Source organism: Syngnathus floridae, chromosome 19, assembly GCF_059516105.1.
Source record: "Syngnathus floridae isolate MCC-2025c chromosome 19, RoL_Sflo_1.0, whole genome shotgun sequence".
Lineage (NCBI taxonomy): Eukaryota > Metazoa > Chordata > Actinopteri > Syngnathiformes > Syngnathidae > Syngnathus > Syngnathus floridae.
The window spans coordinates 6,515,804-6,536,041 of record NC_142431.1 but is presented as its reverse complement, the minus strand read 5'-3'; the positions used below and the strand labels follow the sequence as shown (position 1 = coordinate 6,536,041).

The window sequence follows — 20,238 nt, the reverse complement described above, 5'->3', positions numbered from 1 at the left end:
CCGATGATGTACCGTGAGGAAGAAGCAGAGTCTCTGTCTTATTCAAGATGGCGGCGGCATCCTGATCAGTGACCTCTGGTGATGTTGAGGGTCTCAGAGGGGCGAGAGGGGATGACACTGCTCCATTGTCATCAACGTGATGATCGTGTCGTCGTGGCGGCTGCTGGCGTCTGGTCCTGCCGTGCCTCCGCTCTGCCCTTTGTCTGTTTTCCTTGGGATGTCTGCTTGCTGCCTTTTTCTCCTTAATGAAAGTTACGAAATTTTCAAAAGGCCAACCCAACTGAAAAAGTAACTGTAAAGTGACATTCTGACCTTGACACATGGCGGGTTCCTCTTGATCTTGGCGAGCAGCAAGTGGTAAGCGGCCATGACTGGAGAGGGCCGGTTATCGGTGAGTGTGCGCGTGACCTCGGAGGCTGAGTAGCCCAGCGTGTCCGTCATGTACGCTAGCACTGACGCGTCTACATCCTCGGCGCACAGCCTGTGGGCAGAAGAAAGACGTACATGTAATATTGCTACGCTCACGAACCGATGACTCCTAGCAGCCTTTAGGGGGCGTGTTTGCATCGTGCCTCGGCCAGTGCGGCCACTTAGCCGTGATGACATTTCCACACGCTCCATAAAAGCCTTCAAGTTACACTTTAATACACACAAGCTGTCAAGCTGACGACCACAACAATTTTCATTTGCCTTCATTTCCTTCTGCTCAATGCTCTCGGATTACAAAACTCACACCAACAATGCAATAAATGGGGGAATTTTCTCTGAGGGAACCAAAAGGAAAAATACTGAAAGCTGTGTTTTATCCTCCCGCTGTCGTTGTGTACTGTGTGACTGGACTTAACCTCTTACTACCTGTACCTGTTACTGTGCAAGAGCGTGAGAAGCGGGCTCTTGGCGTAGCCTTCGTTGATCCAGGCGCACTCCATAGCGGCTCGGATGCTGGGCCTTTTGTCAGGGTCGGCTTCCAGCAGAGACAGTACGAACGTCACAGCGCCTGTCAGACGGATGACTCAAATGTCATTCAGTGGCGAGTCGACCTCCCCCAAGGCCGAGGAATCCAAAATGTGTCCATCCTGTTACTGAATTCTGGCACCAATTGACTTTGTTGTTCAGCTAAAACATACTGAACAGTTGTGCGTTCAGAAATTTCCAGAGAGTCAAATCAAGATCACGTGTACAATTTAGGTCCAACATGAAATTTGACCCAAAGCAAAAAAATAGTAGTGTGTTGTTGTTGCTGCTGCAGACCTTTGCTGATGTCACTAGGTATGTGTCCGATGTCGCCGTGCAGCATCTTGTGGTGCAGATTTTTGATGTTGAAGGGCTCCACGGTGAAGGGCAGCGTGCCAGTCAGCATGGCGAACACGCTCACGCCTCTGACAACACACACATCAACTCACAAAACTAATTTTCAAACATGATGTGATGATGACCTGACTTACACGGACCACACGTCCACTTTGGGTCCATACTTCCTGTGGGCGAGGAGCTCAGGGGCAGCGTAGGCGGGGCTTCCGCACTGAGTGCTGAGCAGTTCCAGAGGCAAAGATTCTGACTTCACCGTGTTGCTCAGGCCGAAGTCTGCGAGCGGAAAAGAAAGAAGTTGCCAGTGTCACGCGTTTCGACTAAACACGTCATTGTAGTGCTTTGAGGACGTACCCACAATCTTGATGTTGTTGTGCTGGTCTAGCAGGAAGTTCTCAATCTTCAAATCTCTGACACATGAGACAGATATTTTCATATTTTAATGATATTTGCATGGAGTCAGTTATTAAGCGAATTGATAATCGATTCCAGTCCCCAAAATGGTGCCAAGTTGGGTGTTGACACCACGAGATGCACCCAAAGAGGCTCTGCAGCCAGCAGGGTAAATGAACATCTGCGCTCGCCATCCGGCTTGGGAATCATGAATGTTCCTTTCAAGTTCATTCATCTCAACAGCAGATGCTGAGAAACGGTGACAAAAGGAGACAAAGCCAGACGGACGACAAAGAACTAAAGAAAGAGCAGACATCGCCACAGAGGAGGGAAAAAAAGGTTTGTGGTAAACCTCCTGAACGTGGGGGAGCAGGAAGTGGGTTCAAGTGCAAATTTTCCATTTATTTCCATTTTAATCACATCTCAGTGTGTGCGTGTGAGAGTGTGTGTTTGGCTGTCGTTGAGGGACTTCATTAGAGAGGAAGTTAGTGATGTCGTGATGATGTGTGAATCATGGCGCCAGCGCAACATGATGAGGTCATTGCCTGGTAATCACATTCCCACCTTTGAGTGAGCCAAGCCTCTTAAAAGCATACCCTGCTGCACAGTGTGTGTGTGTGTGTGTGTGTGTGTGTGTGTGTGTGTGTGTGTGCACGTGCGTGCGTGCGTGCGTGTGTGTGTGTGTGTGTATGTGTGTGTGTAAAATTGCTGCAGTATAGCGCCAACTACTGCCAAGGAGGACTTATGCCAAATTTGCTTTACCTTAAGTATCGGTGGCTGGTATCGATAATTTTTTTTTTTTTTTTTTTACTGTCAACTTAACACTCACAACAGGTCGTGAGCGTGTGTGTGTCACCTGTGCACGACGCCATGCTGGTGGAGGTGTGCCACCGCCGCCAGGATCTGCCGTGTGTATCGCCGCACCTCCTTCTCCGGCAGACGCTTCTTGTCACAGATGCGCTCCATCAGGTCGCCGCCGCCACACAACTCCAGCACCATGTAGTAGCTGTTCTCCGTCTCCATGGTCTACACATGCACACACACACACGTCGTCACAATAGAAAATTAAATATTGCCTATAATTTGGTTACCTCCAGCAGGACGACGACGTTCGGGTGCCGTATCAGCTGGTGGATGCGAGGTTCTCTCTTCATGTTCTTTTGCACATAAGAGTCTTGATATGCTTTCTTCTTGTTGATCACCTTGATGGCCACCTCAACACACAAACGTAATTCTGTAAGTCAGTCAGTATCGAAATAGTTGGGCAAGTAAATGCAGGTAAAAAGCAAATTTTCAATTGGCAGGTTTGTGTGAAACAAAACTATTTTTGTTATGTTTTAATTATGTAATATTTATGAATGAAGAAAAACGTTTTTCATCCAGGGCTATAGGACAGGTGCTTGAGCACCACTTAGTGGCTATGTGTGCACATGCACCATATTATGAAAGGCCTTGGTCGTAATTGTTATAAAATGGTAACTTGAGCTTGGAATAGCTTATTCGTTCCACCGCATTGTTTTTTTACCCACTGTGTTTTTACTATACAAACTCAAAAGTGTACAAAAAAAATTCGACTTCCAAGTGCTCTAATTTATGATGAAATTAAGTCATCAGCTTGATCAGGGAATGTAAACGAAGTCAAGATGGTGCTGGACAGTGTTCTTAATAAAGTGAGTGTGTGAATATTGTACCTTCTCTCCGGTGGTGATGTGGAGGCCCTCCATCACCTTGGCGAAGGAGCCCTTGTTGATCATCTTGCCTACCAGGTAGGAGCCCACCCGCTTGGTGTGGGGGAAGCTTCTCAGCAGGTCCTTGCATGGGGTCGCCAACAAGGCCGGGCCTGCGCCCCCTCTGCTGCCGCCGCCTTCTTTCTTGTTTATTGCAGCGCCTGGCATCGGTAAGCGAACCCCATACTGGGACCCCCCGGTTGGTTGCTGTGGAGAGACGAGAGAAAGCGTTGGTGCTGCTTCCTGCTGAGCCGCTAGTGCATCATTAACTCTTCTTTTCCGTTGGTGACATGCGACACCCTAATTACGCCCCCCTCAGAACCCCCCCACGTATACAAACACAAACTCCCTTCTGCAACACTTGGCCACAGTTACATAGTAACCACTCAAACGCTCTTACCTGCTCTTTTACCTGTGGTGAGCCATCAAGGCCACGAGGCCAAAACACTGACCTACATTAGAAGCTTAAAAGGGGGGGGCGTGTCTAAAACGGTGCTGGAGCCTCATTGACTTATGATGCCGTGAGTTGGGTCTGATTCCAACCTAGATGAAGAGGAGATCACATGTTATGACCAATTTATGCAGGAATCCCATATATATCCCATAGTTCACATTTTTCCTTGCAGACGTATGGAAGTTTTAATTTCAATATCAATATTGTGCATAAAGCGTCTAAAGGGCTAAGAGGGTGCAATAGTGATCAGTGGAAAACAGAGATGCGGTTTAACACTGGGCGCCTGCCATTGAACTCTATCACCACGTGTGTGTGTGGGGGGGGGAGCTCAGATTGCAGTGTTGTACTCACTCACTAGATGCTCCAATATGCATTGTAACATGACACACATGCACACACAAAGTCTGGTCTGATTGGTTGCGCATACCCACAATACATAGTAATCCCACACACATGCAAACGCACTCGCACTCTTCTACCCAAACAGCCACATAAAGTACATATATTGACTGTATTAGGTTATTTATATTTAATACTAATACAAAATTGTATTAGCAATTTAAGTAAAAGCTGCTAAATTGCAATTTAAATAAAAGCTGCTAAATTGCATTTGATATTTAATACAGAGCAGGGATACAACGGTAGCATTAATTTATAAATATATGTCAATATTTTTACGACGCCGTCGTTTTTTGGGAAGGGGGTGGCCTAATCTGTTAGTTATTACATTAATACATCATTATTATCATTATCATCTGTATTGCATTATTATTTGCTGTGTTGAGTCAAATCAGATGAGCTGTCACTGCTGCCCTCCAGCGGTCAAAGCACCACAGTGCCGCTCACAAGCTAAGTGTTTGGAATGCCAATTTAGCACTTTTGCTGCTATGCAATGTTCTTCCGTGCAATTAGCATGAGTTGACGACATGTGACGTCACTTCTTCTCTCAGCACCTCCCCTTTTAGTGTGTGTTGCAAAAATAAGGAACAAAAGGGGGGGGCTGGGATGAGGATGAGTAGGGATGAGGTGGGAGTATGTCTTGTCTAGGAGGAAGCAGCGACTATTGTGGTCAGCTGTGCAATACAGTGCATACATGTATGTGTACATATGTGAGTGAGTGTGTGTTTGTGTGTGTGTGTGCACGCACGCGTGTGTGTGTGATGAGTGGTGACGGGAGCCTCAGCCCACTGTGCTTTCTTCAACCTTCTGCAGAGTTTCCCGACTAAAAAGCCCAATTAAAGTAAAAAACAAACTCGCACTGGTAAGCATTGAACACACACGCTCCGCTTAAATGTCCATCTTATTAAAGCAGAATGTGTTGCAGATTCGTGTGTGTGTGTGTGTGTGTGTGTGTGTGTGTGTGTGTGTGTGTGTGTGTGTGTGTGTGTGTGTGTGTGTGTGTGTGTGTGTGTGAGACACATCTGGGTCGGGCCGCCAGGAAATGACTGGTTCGCTTCACTCTTGTCATCACCTTCCAACACGTTTCTTTCACATTTCAATTTGGGGAGCAGCGCAGCGGGTAGCACACATCCACACGCAAGCATGCTTGCACACACACACACACACACACACACACACGCACGCATACACACACATTGTACATATGTGTGCACACACGGTCCATATTAGCAGCGATGCAGGTTTTGCCCTCACAAACTTGCAGTGCGTTGACACTCGAAAATATTGACAGTATTCACTATAGTGTTCAGTCATTAGAATGTGCAGGCAGGTGTACCTAATAAAATGGCTTGTGTGAGAAAAATTTGAATACATATACACAGTGGGGCGCAAAATAGGTATGCAGTAGTATCACATTGGGGAACATACATAATGAATGTATTTTTTTACAGTTTTATTTATAATTTATTTTTAGTAAGTATTGTATATAAAGTGATTGTAATTTGTTTGTCTTCTGGTAAAATGAATGGAAATGCCTTTAATTGTAAACGGAATATTCAAAGCGTGTGTGTTTCTGCTGCATAATGTCACAAGTGCTCAATGCCAATGAAGTGCTAAGTGTTGCTTTTTATGGGGAGGAAACATACTGAAACAGTGTGCGTGTGCACGTGCGTGGCAAACACACATGCACATGCACATGCACACACACACACACACACACACACACACGCACACGCAGAGGCTGAATATGTTCTGAGTTACAACCTGTTCACTGATGAGACAACCCCCTTTAAGTTTTTTCCTCACTAGCTCATTAGCCCTCATGTGTGTTGCATTGTGGGAGTACTACAGCATGCATCTATGCGTGTGTGTGTATGTTTAGGTGTGTGAGTGTGTTAATGTGTGTCAGAATCTGTTCCCAATTGGTAACTTTTAATCAGCCCGTGAAAGCGAGGCCCAGTCCACTAAAAGCCATGACAGCCACCACTAACATTTGAAGCAACAACACAATTGATGGATGTGTCATGCAAAACACATATCTCAACATTTTCATCACAATGTTGCACAAGAAATCTGGGACAAAATCAAACCTCATTATTGCCGTCAACGAAAGGTGCGTCTCTCTAGGGTGATCAGCACAACTGGAACTTTGACATCTGAAAGAAAAAAAACATCATCAAGAGTCGCATACATATATGCACACACAACACACACATGCGCATCCATGCGCACAAACACACACAGGAAATGGAATTAGAGGGGATTATTGACAGAAGCTCCCGGCACACCTCTCTCACCGCGACACCTTTGTTGTGACTTGCATCGTAAAGATGTGTTTCTGTGTGAACGCCACACTGTAAAAAGTGTATCCTCCCTTATTAGTGCGCCCGTGTGTGTATGTGTTCATTAAGCACGTGTTATGTTGTTAATAGCACACCTCGTTGGCTGGCAAACATCAGGCCATTAAAAACGTTACACAACTGTGCTTGTGTGCTTCACAAAGACCAGCTTGTGTGTGTGTTTGTGTATAAGCACAACACACGACATGTCTAGTTGTATAGATGTATTAAAAAAAAATTGCAGGCTGCCATGGGCAAACCAAAGCATCACGTGGCGCCACCAAAGTTTCAACAGTTAGCCAATAGGAAGGCAGAAGAAAGAAATTTCAGGAAAATACACAATGGCACCATATAATGCTACAATGCATTTTAACTCTCAAGTTACTAGCTTGGTCAGGGAACAAATTCAACTTGAAGTTGGAGTGGCTGGAATTAGCATGTGGAGCCAGCCTCTTCCTCGCATTCTGTGGGCTTTCATGTGCAAGCTCGGATGCATTTTATTGTCGCATGTGCAACTTTTATGTGAGGTCAAGAAACACGGCGTGTGATGTCCGCGCCAACTTACAAACGTCACCATCGCGGGAAGCTTGAGCGCCGCAGAGTCAAATCTTCAAAAGACTTCCTGGCACAAAAGTATTGGGACACGCCCCAACCAAGCAAATTTTGATGAGCGCTTTTGTATTGATAGTTTGATGAAAATACTTTTGTCTCCAACAAGATGCAGATTTCCATGAGCCAAACAAGATCAGGATGAAATTAGAAATCCAAAAAACCAAAAGCGTATTCCTTGTAAATTCCAAATCTTTGATATCATTTACAAGAGACGTTTGCACGCCACGCGCCTTCTGCGAAAACCACTCGGCATCATCGAAACTTTATTTGAAGATGAAATAGTCGTGAATGGATGAATGCATGGGCTGTAAAAACATTACAATGCATCTGGACGAGGGGCTCGCTGCCAAGTCGCCAGCAGCCCTTTCAGACACCAACGTGGCATTGGGTGGTGGTGGGAAAAGTTGCAATTCAAGAGTAAAAAAAAAAGTCTGAATTTATATAAAAAATAAAAAAAAGATGTGTGTGCGCGTGTGTGTGTGTGTGTATGTATAAATTACCTCCTCTGTGATTGGCTGGTGGCTAATCCAGTTTGTAGCCCACCTTTTGTCCAAGGTCAGCTGGGGTGGGCTCCATCATACTGGCGACCCCTAAAGAAGATAAATGGTCAATATTCTTAAATCATCATTTTATGAAAAAGAAAAAAAATCATCAACAATATCTCAGCCAGCATCTTTTCCAGTTCATTTGCAGCGCTACTTTTAGCAAGCGGGCGCACCACAGGCATCAAAAGATGGCGGATGGGAATATTTTCTCACTGTCATCACTTGTTGCACTTCGCCCCCCCCAAGGCCCGTTCACAGTGTGGCCCCGGTCACCCCCCCAACCCCCCTATACCCGTCTTTCATCCCGTAAAGACGGAATCCAAACACTCCAACTTCCCCTGCACTCATCTTTTATTAATCACATCTCAGCGCCGTGTCGCCTGCTCACACACACACATGCAGATGCGAAAAAACGCCTCAAGTGTTTCATACTCGGAGCACCCCAGGGCTCGTTTAAGGCCTAAAGAGGTGTTGAAGAAGGATTAGCGCGCACACACACATGCACACTAAACACGTGCACGGCGAGCGGATATTCCGGGCGTTGTTGTTCCAGGTGTGGAGTCATCGGGGGTCTCCATGCTGTGACCCCCGTTATCCCGGGAAGAGGGAGGAAGAGACGCTGGATGAAAAACACATTTCTCGCCCGAGGCCGTATCACCGAGGACAAAACCAGCAGAAAAAAAAGTTGAGGGATTCAAGTGAAAGCAGATTTTTCAAAGAAACACTGAGACCCCACATCATTGTGGTATGACACCAGCGGATTCACCTCGTCGCAGATTTTTTTTTTGTTGCAATTTTTTGGGGGTGGGGTATTCCCCTTTTGTGAAAGCCTGCTTTAAATGAAAGTGCATGTTGTAATGTATTGGAGTGCTTCCACTAAGACAAAACAACAAAACTGTCCAGTTTTTTTTTTTTCCTTGAGTGGGAGCCACCCAAACACGTCGAGTGCATCCTGGCTCATATGTTGTTCATGTTTGAGAATGTCCAGTGGGTCCATAAAAAGTCAAATGTTCACTGTGCAACGATGATAATGATGACGAAGGGGAATAAGCCAATAAAATGAATTTTTTAAAAAGGAGGAAGAAAGTCAAAATGATGAGTGTTGTGCTCAAGGACAACCAGCTTGCAGCCATTTTGTTCCAAAGATAAAGCAACGTCATTACATGACGTCATTAAATGATTTCATGACGACTGCAGGAAAATAGGATATTCTCAAAGCAACAAGTCTTAACACTGAACTCGGGTGGTCATAATATATATATATATATATATATATATATATATATATATATATATATATATATATATATATATATATATATATATATATATATATATATATATATATATATATATATATATATATATATATATATATATTTATACATCTTAAAAATATAAAATATGAGAAAGTGGGACCCATTCATAAATATACGACAAGGGAACACATGTAACTTGTCTGTAAGGCTTTCATGTTGCCGTTTGCCGTTAAAACGGAGTCATTACCGCCAATTAGAAAAAGGTAAAAATAGGAACTGGCGAGGGAAACACTAGAACACTTTCTTTACTCTTTTTTTTGCAACGTCGCTATAAAAACCAGTACGTGTTTGTGCACATTTTTACGCCCTAAACACTCCAATAAATTGACATTCCTTCAATGTGCGCTAAATGCTAGTTGGATGGGAGAGGAAAGGCGGCATTAGCGGCCAATTCGGAATTTCTCTTTTTATGACTTTGTTCTTTGATTAAGAAAACGCTTAAACGCTTCCAGTTGGGTGGGAGAAAGAAATCGGATGAAAATAAGCGTTGTTGTGCGCTTTTTAAGACGCACGTGTGCCCGCCGCTCCCCGAAAGCTCGCTTACGAGCTGCAGATGTTTGCGTTTTAAGATTGTGATTTTCACATCATCGTGAGCGTTAGCGGCCTAACGGGCGCACGCCTCCTTCAAAAGAGCAAAAGTTATCATTAAAGAAAAAGAATAGAATATACACTTTGAATTATTGAAATTACATACGGCATCTTTTTTGGTGTCCGAAAACTATGACTGACTGCATGAAACTATATTTTTTTCCTCCCTGAAAAACGAACAAGCATAGTTTCCTCAAAACTTTATGATTTGTCTCAATTTAGATATTTTAATTTTATTTTTTCCATACAGACCATATTTTCTAATCATGTGCGTTTATATTGAGAAAAAAACAATTGGAGAATGCTCTGAGTGTTACAATGTGAATTTCAATGACAATGCATGTCTAGGTAGCTCAGTATATGAAAAGCTAGTGGACTGTTTTTTTTTGGTTGTCTTGGAAGACGTTTGGCCTCCCTTCAGAGCAGCCTCTGGTTCGTGCCGTTGCATGAACTGATGAAGCCCGCTCAGAAGAGAGGCCAAATGTCTTCTCAGGTAACCACAAGAGTCCACTTGCCAGACATTTGGTGCCCTGAAATGAAATGACCTGCATGCATAAGAGGTAGTTATCATCCCTGGATGACGTCCTCGCTCTGTTTAAAGCGCAAGCAAGCAGGTGTTGTTTCCATGGAGGTGAAAATTTCCAACCTTGCCTCCATTAAGTCATAAAAAACAAAACCAACGTCTCAATTTAGTCACCAGCAGAGAAGCTTTCATTGCTCCCATTTTCGCTGCCATGGTGTGTATGTGTGTGTGTAATCGTCTCCATAATATCCTGAATGCGGCCACGTAATGAACTGCTAAAGGTGCACACATTCAAACTGCGCTTTATCAAAGGACTAAATTCATTGCATGCTAAAACTGATAGTTTGTCCTCCCATAAACACACATGCGCACGGCACACACGCGTACACAAACAAAGAAACATCTGCAGCTCATCCCATACGAACATGTGCGCCTGGATACACATTCGCATAAATATAGAAAAATTCGTGTTCTATTTTGAGGAAAAAATATTTTTAAAAATCCCGTATAGCAATAATTACTGCTGTGGTTTAGTAGTTTATTATTGCTGATTGGTGCTACGATGCATCGTACTGAGAAGTGTTTGTAATATTTGAGTCTCTGACGTCATTAGCAACAATGCAAAAATGTTTTACTTCGTGTTAAAACGCTTTTTAGTTCTTTGGTTTGTATGAATTATAATAAAAAAAGATTAAATGAAAGCACGAAGATTGGGCCTGCAAGCTGGCACGCGCCGTCAAGGCTCATTAGAGAAGCGCACACGGGCAAGCGCCTGCAACGCATGCACGCGCCTTGAAGCTGTCACGTTTTTCGCTCATTTTCCGACTCTGGGTGAGCAAACCGCGGTCAAAAGATTCCGTTAATCTGGTCCTTTTTGTCTGTATTTAATCACAATAGTAATGATACTAACGCAAAAAAAATAAAAATAGAAACATGATATTTAACCACCTTATTATCTTTAGTGTGATATAAACTCGCCGTAATTTTAAATTATAGTGCTCCATTTTATGATTGGCAAATATGAACAACCGATGTGTGAGTAATATTTATTGCAACAATAATAATGGAGGAACAGTGGTTGTCAATAATATAAATAATATTTATATTTATATTAAACAACATTAACTTTATTTGACTTGTTTTGGAGTCAGTATATGCTTGGATCGCAGTTATATTGTTTGAAAGTATACGGATTTATTTAAAAGTAATGTCAACACTTTTATATAGACATTTTTTTCCAAATTAAATTACAGGCCAGAAACACACGACTTAAATATTTTTTACGGCAGCCTACATATATATCCCTAATTAAAGTAAAGTTATCCTTAACTAGAAGTCAGAACAGTACTTGTCAATACAGCATGTACAATTAAAAAAAAAAAAGCAAAGCCACTGGGGAAAAAAATAGCTGCCATTTATAGAATGCTAAAAAAAATCCGAATCGATTGTAATTTAAAAGCAACATTGTAAAACACTGTGTCTACTTTTTATGACATAAGGTTTTGACAACTGCAAACTATCATATAGTATATTTTTTAAATTCTAAATTATGTTTTAAGCTAATTCATTCCTCACCTGATTTACTTGCTTGCTCGTCGTGGAGGTCAAAATGTCTCTTCGGGGACCCTTCTCACCATCACTGAAACAGAACATGTCAATAAATCGTTCAATTCATGATTATTCAAGTCAACCGTTACAGCAGAGTTCTTTGTAAATATCCATCGTTATTTAGTGAATAATCGATGGAACGTCGAATAAATAACACTATGTTCGATTCAATACTATTAAATACTTTTTTAAAATCTCAATTATGTCTTTAGTGAGGACCATAGTTAAACCTATTGAAATGCATGCCAATGAAATTACATGAAATGAAATGCGAAATAATGTAGCATACATAACAAATCTTATTGAATTGCTTCGCGTATTCTTGAGGACCAAGGACACTTTATTGAGCAATAGCTCATAGCAGATTATTTTTTCACAAAATTTGGGTATAACTAAAACATTCAGCAGAATGATAATTTCACAGTATTATCAACACTTTACATTTTGGGTGTATTGTACTAAATTACCATTAATAACAACACCTTTGCACTGACTGTAAAACTATGAAGAATATGCATCTTTATTCCTTGCTTCAAAATTCATGCGTTCTTTGTGTCTGTTCGTTGTACGATTTTTTCAACATCCAACAGAAGGAGTAATGTCTATAACTTAAAAATAATGTTCAGTTGTATGTGCACATTTTCCTATTTGATGTTGAATAAATTACTGAGATTTAATTTATCGCTTGTGTTAAAGCGTCGAGTAAATAATGTAAATAATGCAATAAATTCTAACTGAAGGGTTTGATGTGGTGTTGCTTCACTCGTTGACCACATATGGGCTTCACCAGTGGGCGCGGCCACGGAGGGTAACCACTTCCGGAGTGGGTACTGGGAAGACTCCTGATTGGCCCAGGCCATTTGTGATTGACAGGTTCCCCACAGCCCCTCCTTGGTTCTCCCCCTATGTTGACACCTCCCTCCAAAAAAAGTGGTGGACAACCGAGACCTCAGACGCGAGGAAACTTGCACCACAGAACACTTCTTCACCTTTTCGGGGACTCTTCTGCGTTGTCGTCGTCTTCGTACCCAAGACACGGTTGACACGCCTTGACCACTGTCGCTTCCCGGGACTTGGGATCGGAGCTATGGCCGAGAAGCGACGTTCACCGTGCGCGCTCAGCGTTAAGGCGCACGCCTTCTCGGTGGAGGCGCTCATCGGGGCCGAGAAGAGGCGCAGGACGGCTGGAGAAGGCGCGACGTCGCCCGGCTACGACGTCCCGAGAACGGCCGTCAGTCCGGAGCCTCCGCCGGCGGGCAGAGTGCACGGCAGCGAGGCGGAATATGCGAGCGACGGATCCCGTAAGTAAAAGCTTGTAGTGCTGCCACAAACTGGAATACAAGATGGAATAATATGTACAAAATTTGCAGACATCCACAACATTTAACAACGCTATTGGCTGCCACATCATACACACGTCTACATTCCACACACATCTATGTTAGTATAATATAATATATAATAGTGATCAGATACTTACAATATCGTCGTCATTATTAATCTTGATTATTGTCATCCTAGAAGCCACTCATGCAAACAAGACATGTTGGGCTTGTGGCCGGCGTGCAAAGTGTGTGACAATTATGACTGTGAGTCGATGCTTTATTTTATGGGCTTTTGGCTGCAGTCGTAAACGCGCCAATTAGCAGCAGTAGAAACGGACCCAAAAGCACCAGGATGCACTGGAAACTTGGAAACCGAATACGCGCGTCTACGGTGTCACTTCTAATGCAATAAGCCTCAGGGTCTGCATTCAAATGCACCCTCTGCACACACACACACAACAGAAAACACGCTCATAAATATGCTTAGTTATCAGATTGATCAATAAATTCAACTGTATTTCAACTCCCCAAAATTGTATAATAGCCACTTAAATGAATTACATTTTTAATACAAAAAATTCTCAATTGTAATTTTAAAAAAATGGAGTGGAGACGCAGTAAACGTGTGGAACTTGGTAACAGGTAATTTTTGTGCGCGCGTGTGCAACAGAGAGCGAAGACGCGCTCCTGGAGAGTCCGCAACTCGCAGCCGTTTGCGGGACCGGGAGCGAGGACCCACGCGTGGACCTACAGGGCTCGGACCTGTGGAAACGCTTCCACGAGATCGGTACGGAGATGATCATCACGAAAGCTGGAAGGTATAGGCATTTGCTAAGTCATGTTTTGCCCGTTTGTGTTCATGCAAATTCAATTTAAATTAAAAGGCCAATAAAATAGTGTGCTTTAAAAAAAACAACAATTTGCGTTTTGGTTAAACGTAATTAATAGTGGGGACATTATAGTCAAAGATAAATATTCAAGGAATTAAGAAATCATTGCAAAGTGAGCATCACTATTTTTTTTTGCAAAGTGAATTGAAAGCCCCCATTTCTGCAAGGTATTTGTAAATAGATGTGTTTGGTTTTCAGGCGGATGTTCCCTGCCATGCGTGTGAAAATGTCCGGTTTGGACCCACATCAGCAATATTACATCGCCATGGATATCATCCCCGTGGACAACAAACGATACAGGTAAGCTAGAAATGAGAAATATGACACGTTGAAGTCGTAATTCTTCTTTGTGTTACACACAAAGGGCGCTGGGCACAGTTGTTTGGTTGTTCCTTTTGGACTTTTAACCTCGGTCTGCTGGAAGGTCAGCGCAGCAAATGTGCCAATCTGCAGAGGGGGGGAAAAAGCACAACAAAGGTTCCCAAGAGCCTTTGGTGCGTATTTACGCACGCCAGAAAGATTCAACAGTCTTGTTTGGAACGACATTTACATAACTTCAGTTATTGTGGGATTGCTGGAGATTATTTTTCTTACCGTCCCTACTTTTTTCACACACTTCTGCTTTCACATTTCTCAACCAACTTGAATCAATCAAGTTTAAAAAAACAACAACTAACAGAACCAGATTTTGGCATTCCAAAAATTCCTTATTTAAATTTTGATATTCTTTTTTCGACACAAACTGCAAGTGGATGGTTTTGCTGTGTACTTACAGGTACGTGTACCACAGCTCCAAATGGATGGTGGCGGGCAACGCCGACTCTCCGGTGCCACCCCGGGTCTACATCCACCCGGACTCGCCCGCCTCAGGGGAGACGTGGATGAGGCAGGTGGTCAGCTTCGACAAGCTCAAGCTTACCAACAACGAGCTGGACGACCAGGGACATGTAAATTCACTTATCAGTATTATTATTATTATTGACCACATTATCCAACTATTCATTCATGGTATCGCTTAACCTTATTAGTATTAACTGTTATGATTTTATTTACACTTATACTATATTTCGCTGTGTGTATTTAAAAGTTAAATTAGAAAATTTCAAAGAAAATGTGTGTGTATTTAAAATTTAAATTAGAACATTTCAAAGAAAATGACTTAAATTTTGAACACTACAAAATCCCTTAAAAAGCAAAAAAAAAAGTATATATATCCACTGGCCTGATTTTTCTAATGGTTTGGTCTTGGAGGAGGTCTTCCAGTGGATGAAGCATTTTGAAGGACCCAGGCAACAAAATGCTCTTTGCTAAAATTAAAATTCACATAATCTCCTGCCAAATTAAAAAGATAATTTTTTGAAACACATTAAGAGCCCATTTTGCTTCCTCCCAATGCAGATAATCCTGCACTCCATGCACAAGTACCAGCCGCGGGTGCACGTGATTCGGAAGGAGTGCGGCGAGGAGTTGTCCCCGGTGAAGGCTGTTCCCGCTGGGGAGGGCACGTGCACCTTCTCTTTCCCCGAGACCGTCTTCACCACTGTCACGGCGTACCAGAACCAGCAGGTTCGTACCTACTCATCATCTTCAAGTCACCCTCCCCAACAATATGAAAACAGAAGCGTACACCTCCCACCCCGTTGGTTACTTTATGCCTTCCACGGAGCGAGAATTTCAAATGCTTTGAATTCAATGAGAAAAGTCATTGATGTCTAATGAAAACCACGTAGGCGGTTTTTATCCCAGAACGGTTTGAAATTTAGATAAGACTCTTCACTTAAAAGTAAAAATGTGTCCACAAAGAAAAACATGACTGAGTTCACTTTTTTTTTCCGGTTAATCCTGTCAACTGACAAAGTAGCTGCCTGTAAAAATAACGCAATGGTGTACATTATCCAAATTGAGCGTAAGACTGAACATCTGACATTGGATTCAGCTCACACGGTCGAACAATTTTTTCTCTCAACTAGCATGTGTCACATGTGCGTCCCCGCAAACACACTGCCTCAGTTTCCTAAATGTCAAGAGACACGCTGGCATGCTTTATGTGTTGTCATAAGATTTGGGGGAATTTTTCCTGTGTTTTCCAGATAACCAGGCTGAAAATTGACAGAAACCCTTTTGCCAAAGGCTTCAGAGACTCTGGAAGGAATCGGTGAGTCGAGACCTTCATATTACCCGCCGCAACTGGGTCATGTTTGAGATTCTTGCTGGCCTGCGGGTTTTCTGTCTTTTTGTTTTTTGTCACGGCTATTTCAGTCTGATATTACGGGAAAGGGGGGAAAAAAGCACGGCCTGCATTTATTTATCCTTCCCTCGTGGGAAGTGTGCGACGGGCCGCTACGAACGTGAAAAATCCACCCGGAGTGGAACTAATCAAGTCTTACCGCAGCAGCGTTCAGGAGATTTCATGGTGGAGTATTCATCACTTTGTCGTGGAAGATCGGAACACAGTTTCTGAAACAAAAGCTAAATCAATCAAATGCAATCGGTACAAAATAAAAAAGCAGTAAGCCAACAATTAAGGCAAGCATGCGAAATGTGAACATGCATACTTTTCACGGGGGCAGCTTGTCTAAATTATCAGCGCGGCTTCAACCCTGCGGGTGTGCACATATGTTGGTTGGCGGTGGGGCGGGGTGACTTTCATCCTCACACTAACAAGGTCCAACAGAGGAGTTGCGTTAGGCGGCCACACCAGCCTACCTTGGAGGAGGACGGGTGAGGTAGGGCGGAGGCGAGAGGGTGGGTGATCCCACCTCATAAATCCTCACTGCGGCTTCCGGCCTCCTTGCTCCTGATTGGCCCATAAAAGCCGTGTGAAAGCAATTACCTCGGAGCGCCCGGCTGGCAGCGGCCAATGGCGACGTGGCGTTTATGCCCCTCATTACCTGCACAGACAAAGAGACAGACCAAGATGGCGGCCAGGTGGTCACTTTACGACAGGGGTCACCAACCTTTCTTAAACCGAGAGCTACTTCCTGGGTACTGATTAAGGCAAAGGGCTACCAGTTTGACACACACTTCTGAAATAGCCAATTTGCTCAATTTAGCTATCACTTTGTTTTATCATTGTTATTTCCAGTTCTCATGTAAGTGTGATTTTAACAAGAATAGCAAAAATACAGTCAAATCTCGGTTTTCGACCACAATCTGTTCCAGAAGACGGTTCGAGAAGCAAATCGGTCGAATTCCGAATCTATTTTTCCCATTACAAGCAATAGAAAAAAATTTAGTCCGTTCCAAGACTAAAAGAAACCCCCCCTTTCTTTTTTTTTTTTTAACATTTTTTTCATTTGCGCATTTTTGCCCGATCGCGCAACTGCAGCGCACCGCCGAACGCGCAACCGTAGCGCGTCGCCGACCGCGCAACTGCACCGCGCTGGTCGCATTATTGTGACAGAGCCGTCGCTGAAATTTAGAAAATATTCTTAAAGTCCTGATGTACTTTCCAAAATTTAGGTGGACCTCAGTGCACGGGGAGCTTTATTTGGTCTGATCGCGCAACCGCAGCGCGCCGGCGCTCAGTGTCGCATTGCTTTAAGAGCGTCTTTGTGTTTTAGGATGGCTTTACTGCTCCCACTTGCTTTCTTTGGAGGCATGATTAGGGGTTAATACAATCCTCAAAGCAACGAAAATACCATAACCACAGATTCAGTCGGCATCCGGGCCGCGCGGTCGGGTTTTCTCGGGTCCTCCCGGCTCATCTAGTGAGGTTCGACCTCTGAATTTTGTTCAACAACCGAAGCAAAAAAATCTCGAATTTTTTATTTAAATTCCGACTTGTTCGAGAACCGGGACGTTCAGAAACCGAGGTTTGACTGTAAAATAAATAGATGCAGCTCACTGACAAGTGCCGCTATTTGAGCTAATTTTAGAACAGTCCTGCGGGCGACTCATGCGGTCCTCACGGGCTACCTGGTGCCCGCGGGCACCGTGTTGGTGACCCCTGCTTTACGAGGTGGCGTGGCTAACGTGATTTGTGTTTGCAGGATGGGCCTGGAAGCCCTGGTGGAGTCATATGCCTTCTGGCGGCCGTCTTTGCGGACGCTAACCTTCGAGGACATCCCTGGCATGACCAAACAAGGTACATGATCTTGATGGCCCCCCCCCCCCCTCCAAAAAAAAAAAAAAAATTACATCTGACATTATTTTTGCTCAGGTGACAACTAATGACATCTCAATGAACCGTGTTCCCACAGGAGTCCAAGGAGGCCATGGAGGTGTCGGTCCATCACCTCATTTGCTATCACCCTCGCCCTGCTCGTCGCCCTTCCAGGTGTGTCCCCTCAGCCCGGGCGACTTCACCTGCAGTCGCCCGGCCCTCCCGCTCCACCGCTACGCCACCCCCCCGGAGCCCTTCCCGCCGCCCCGGGGCCCGGCGTCCTACGAGGGCGACGCCTTCTGCACCCTGCCGCTCTCCACGTCGCAACTGGGCTACCTGTCCGGCCCCGCCCCGCAGGGCTATGCCGGCCTCCGCCTTCACACGCCTCACTATGGCCTATATGGCTACACCTTCCCGTCGTCCCCCCGCCTGGCCGCCAGTCCGGACAAAATGAGTGCCGCTGCCGCCGCCAACCAACAGATCACCCCACTTGGCTCGTGCCCTAATGGGACGCTAACGGACAGCCTGGGGGTGCTCGCCGCCGGACAGCAGGGCTTCTTATTCGACTCTCGGACTTTGGGGCTAGCAGGCAGCCCGTCGGGGAGTGGGGGCTCGCAAGTCGCCACCCACCTGGGCTGAAATTGTTTACCGTGCATCCGCCATACGACACTCAGGAAGGCCTCAAAACGCTTATCCATATTAGGATGAGCGCAAACCTATCCCAGCTGACTTTTGAATGGTTACACCCTGGACATGTCGCCAGCTAATCAAAGTGATAACACAACGACGGGGGTGAAAACTGGAAGTGATTATGGAAGAAGGAAGTCCGGTGAGTTGAAGTGAGCACTTTGTTTCCATGCTTCCTCACAGCCACGCACTGAGTGTGTATCGTGGCTGGAAGGCGAGAACATAACAGGAGGGGGGGGGGGGACCCGTGGCACTTATGCACCTGCTCTTTGACCTTGAACTTGTTTGTTAGAGACTCTTCTTACACATACGCTCTTGGCCCAATTATATATATATACACACATGCACACATCTATTCATGCCAACAGCTTTTGTACGCAACTAATTTAACTGACAGCACAGCCAATTGTTGACTTGTCATACCACCTTTTGTTTCATCTTAATCAATTACAATGTTTACAATATGAACATTTACTTGTGGGCTGCCTTTTAATGTGGGTTTAAGATGAAATGTTGATACCGCTCAGGTTTTCACGTTGGTACACTTCTAAGTGTACAAAATTTGAAATGAGAGTGTAGACATGCAACACTACTCCTTGTTCATTTAAGACAACACAGCATTTTTTGTCTACCGCATTTATGAAAGGAGAAATGAACATTTTTATACTTGGAGTCATAACTCTACAGCGTAATGACTGCCGAGAGAGCATATGAATGATTTATGGCGAATACTTTGCACATACACGCGCAAACACACACTTCGCAGTGACGCGTCGCTTACATTTTCCATGGCCCCCAACACCATCCTTGACATCTCCGGTCAACTGGCCCAAACCCTGATCTAATTCCAACCGAAGCCATAAACAGCCAGTGCAGATCGAAGTGTTGCATAACGGCATAAATGGACAATGTGCGTGCCCACCCCCCAACTGAGCGCTGGCTCACAAGAGAGCAAGGGCGTACGCCAAGGAGGGTGTGAAGGTGCGAATGTGTGTGGCAACAGGTGGTTGAGACGTCTCAAAAGGTCACGCTGATCCCAGAAAATGCAAAAGGAGCCCCGCCGCCCCCTCGAGGCATACTCCATGAGAGCATTAGCCAAGTTATTCTAAACACATGTACTGTAACTTAAATGTTAAACATGAGTTTAATGTAGATTAATTACCAGCATGTTAGTTTTGCATCTCAAGCATTTTTGAAATACTATATGGTATTTATAAGGTTTATTTGGTGTCAACTTTGATGTGTTCTCCCATTTATTGTACCAAAAATAGACTACTTCTAATTACTTCAACGCGGCCTTAAATTTGATATTTGGGGCTTGGTAAGTCACCTTTTTGTTGCGAAATAGAAAAGTATTTTTATAAATCATGTGGCAAAATATTTCGGTCACAGAAGAATTAACCACAAAAGCATGCT

General features: G+C 44.1%; 2 protein-coding genes and 1 long non-coding RNA gene across 6 annotated transcripts in view; 2 read left to right on the top strand and 1 right to left on the bottom strand.

The window, feature by feature from the left end:
- LOC148381916 (hormonally up-regulated neu tumor-associated kinase homolog A) overlaps positions 1–20,238 on the bottom strand; it is a 43,623-nt gene that overhangs the window by 686 nt on the left and 22,699 nt on the right. For 3 of the 4 annotated variants that reach the window (XM_088362729.1, XM_088362730.1, XM_088362731.1), the window contains 15 exons: positions 16,737–16,921; positions 14,804–16,487; positions 12,805–14,477; positions 11,783–11,846; positions 7,733–7,822; positions 6,372–6,437; positions 3,393–3,971; positions 2,793–2,915; positions 2,558–2,727; positions 1,663–1,718; positions 1,446–1,584; positions 1,252–1,379; positions 862–997; positions 313–481; positions 13–241 (listed from right to left, as the gene is read on the bottom strand). In XM_088362729.1, the coding sequence (XP_088218855.1) occupies positions 13–241; positions 313–481; positions 862–997; positions 1,252–1,379; positions 1,446–1,584; positions 1,663–1,718; positions 2,558–2,727; positions 2,793–2,915; positions 3,393–3,596 (1,354 nt within the window). In that variant the 5' untranslated portion in view covers positions 3,597–3,971; positions 6,372–6,437; positions 7,733–7,822; ... (2 more) ...; positions 14,804–16,487; positions 16,737–16,921. The remainder of the gene's footprint in view (positions 1–12; positions 242–312; positions 482–861; positions 998–1,251; positions 1,380–1,445; positions 1,585–1,662; positions 1,719–2,557; positions 2,728–2,792; positions 2,916–3,392; positions 3,972–6,371; positions 6,438–7,732; positions 7,823–11,782; positions 11,847–12,804; positions 14,478–14,803; positions 16,488–16,736; positions 16,922–20,238) is intronic. The other variant, XM_088362728.1, reaches the window with a different exon arrangement.
- On the top strand, positions 1,844–3,284 carry LOC148381919 (uncharacterized). The gene is made up of 3 exons (XR_015854506.1): positions 1,844–2,040; positions 2,536–2,725; positions 2,802–3,284. It is a non-coding gene; the product is annotated as an uncharacterized LOC148381919 (long non-coding RNA).
- On the top strand, positions 12,874–19,449 carry tbx18 (T-box transcription factor 18). Its single transcript, XM_088362735.1, has 8 exons — positions 12,874–13,116; positions 13,811–13,958; positions 14,229–14,330; positions 14,806–14,977; positions 15,429–15,596; positions 16,121–16,185; positions 18,023–18,117; positions 18,233–19,449. Exons 1-8 carry the CDS (start codon positions 12,903–12,905, stop codon positions 18,772–18,774), a joined length of 1,506 nt encoding a protein of 501 aa, XP_088218861.1. The 5' UTR covers positions 12,874–12,902; the 3' UTR covers positions 18,775–19,449.